This window comes from Phragmites australis, chromosome 15 (assembly GCF_958298935.1).
Source record: "Phragmites australis chromosome 15, lpPhrAust1.1, whole genome shotgun sequence".
NCBI classification, from domain to species: Eukaryota; Viridiplantae; Streptophyta; class Magnoliopsida; order Poales; family Poaceae; genus Phragmites; species Phragmites australis.
Window position 1 is genome coordinate 8,197,692 of NC_084935.1, and position 1,351 is coordinate 8,199,042.

The window sequence follows — 1,351 nt, forward strand, 5'->3', positions numbered from 1 at the left end:
TTCCTACAAGAAAACAAGATTCCATTGACATGGCGCGGCAAGTCTGCCGTTTCGCGAACACGATGGCAAGAAGTTCGTACTTGCTGCACACAACAAAAGAGACCACGGACCCATACAAGCGTGTGCATATGTTCGGTGCAAGAGACACGAGGGGGATCGAGCACGCAGCTATCAGTCATCGACGGATCACACGCTCGCTCCCGTGCTCCGTGCCGCGTGGCCTTTCTCCTCCCGCGTCGCGGCGTTCGCGGAGGCGTAGTAGACGATGCAGAAGAGCGCGTGCACGAAGCAGAGGACGCCGCCGATGGAGAGGAACCGGTGGCGCACCACCCCGCACTCCGCCATCTTCCGCTTCGAGTTGGGCAGCGCGCCGAGGACCAGCAGCGCCAGCCCTACGACGAGAACCATCCTGATCAATCGACACAGCAACAATCACTAGTTACTAAAAGCGGATCGGATCATTTCCACTTTTGCGGAACATTTCTACTTGGAGTGGAGGATGCATGCAAGAATCTGCAGTGCGCAGCGCTCATCTCTCATGCATGCGCGTCACGTACCATGTGAGGACCAGGGCGAAGAAGGCCATCCGCCGGTTGGGCGACCACCGCCGGAGCTTTTCGCCGGAGCAGGCGCACGCGCAGCCGCCGGCGATGTTCGCGATGGCGTGCGACGACGCCAGCACCGCCGCCGCCGCCACGCCGAGCTCGTAGGCCCGCCGGACTGGCTGCCTGCACTCGATGAACATTATCCGCAGGTGCCTCCCCTGCAACCGTTTGAAACACCACGACAGGTGAGCTCGACAAGATCTCCGGCCGGCCGCCCCTCCACCCTGAAGGCCCTGCTTAGGAAACGAAACACTTGCCTGGCTCTGAGCCTTCTCCGCGTGGATTCCGAGGACGCCAGCGGCGACGTCCATGGCGATGACCAGGAGGCAGATGACCGCCGCTTCTACTCTTGCCATGGTTTAGCTTCTCCTCCTCTCCCTCTTCGTTCCTGTGCTTGGGAGTCTGCCTCGTGCCTTGCAGTGCAGAGGCGCAGAAAACAGTGCTGCCATCCGTCGCTGCTTTTGATGTTCTTTATTTATCTGCTTTGTTCGCCTTTGGTTTTCTTTACCGATTCCCTGTCACGAAGAATGCAGAAAGCTACAGGTGTCCACCTGCGCCCAGGATAAACAAACGTTAGGGTTAGCCGACATACTCCATTGGTATCAGTATCATACTCCTATTAACAAGTCATAAGCAGCAGTCGAGTACATCAGAAAAAGAATTACTCCATCCGGTTTCATTCCACTCCTATGATCTCCGCAGTCAAACTCTTAAAAGCTTAAAAAATCTTGACCATGATATTTTCA

The 1,351-nt window shown here is 56.6% G+C and overlaps 1 protein-coding gene across 1 annotated transcript; it reads right to left on the minus strand.

Annotated features, from left to right (window-relative positions):
- Positions 1-1,067, minus strand: LOC133893279 (protein VASCULATURE COMPLEXITY AND CONNECTIVITY-like). Its single transcript, XM_062334268.1, has 3 exons — positions 863-1,067; positions 558-763; positions 1-409 (listed from the first exon to the last, which is right to left on the minus strand). Exons 1-3 carry the CDS (start codon positions 959-961, stop codon positions 187-189), a joined length of 528 nt encoding a protein of 175 aa, XP_062190252.1. The 5' UTR covers positions 962-1,067; the 3' UTR covers positions 1-186.
- Between the last annotated feature and the right edge of the window lie 284 nt (positions 1,068-1,351).

What these genes read in the sequence shown, in the direction of transcription:
- LOC133893279 (XM_062334268.1), bottom strand. Translation starts at nt 961, where the DNA reads ATGGCAAGAGTAGAAGCGGCGGTCATCTGCCTCCTGGTCATCGCCATG. An exon ending in CGGAGAAGGCTCAGAGCCAG is followed by an intron (nt 764 to 862) that starts GCAAGTGTTTCG and finishes AAACGGTTGCAG; the next exon opens with GGGAGGCACCTGCGGATAAT. An exon ending in TTCGCCCTGGTCCTCACATG is followed by an intron (nt 410 to 557) that starts GTACGTGACGCG and finishes TCGATTGATCAG; the next exon opens with GATGGTTCTCGTCGTAGGGC.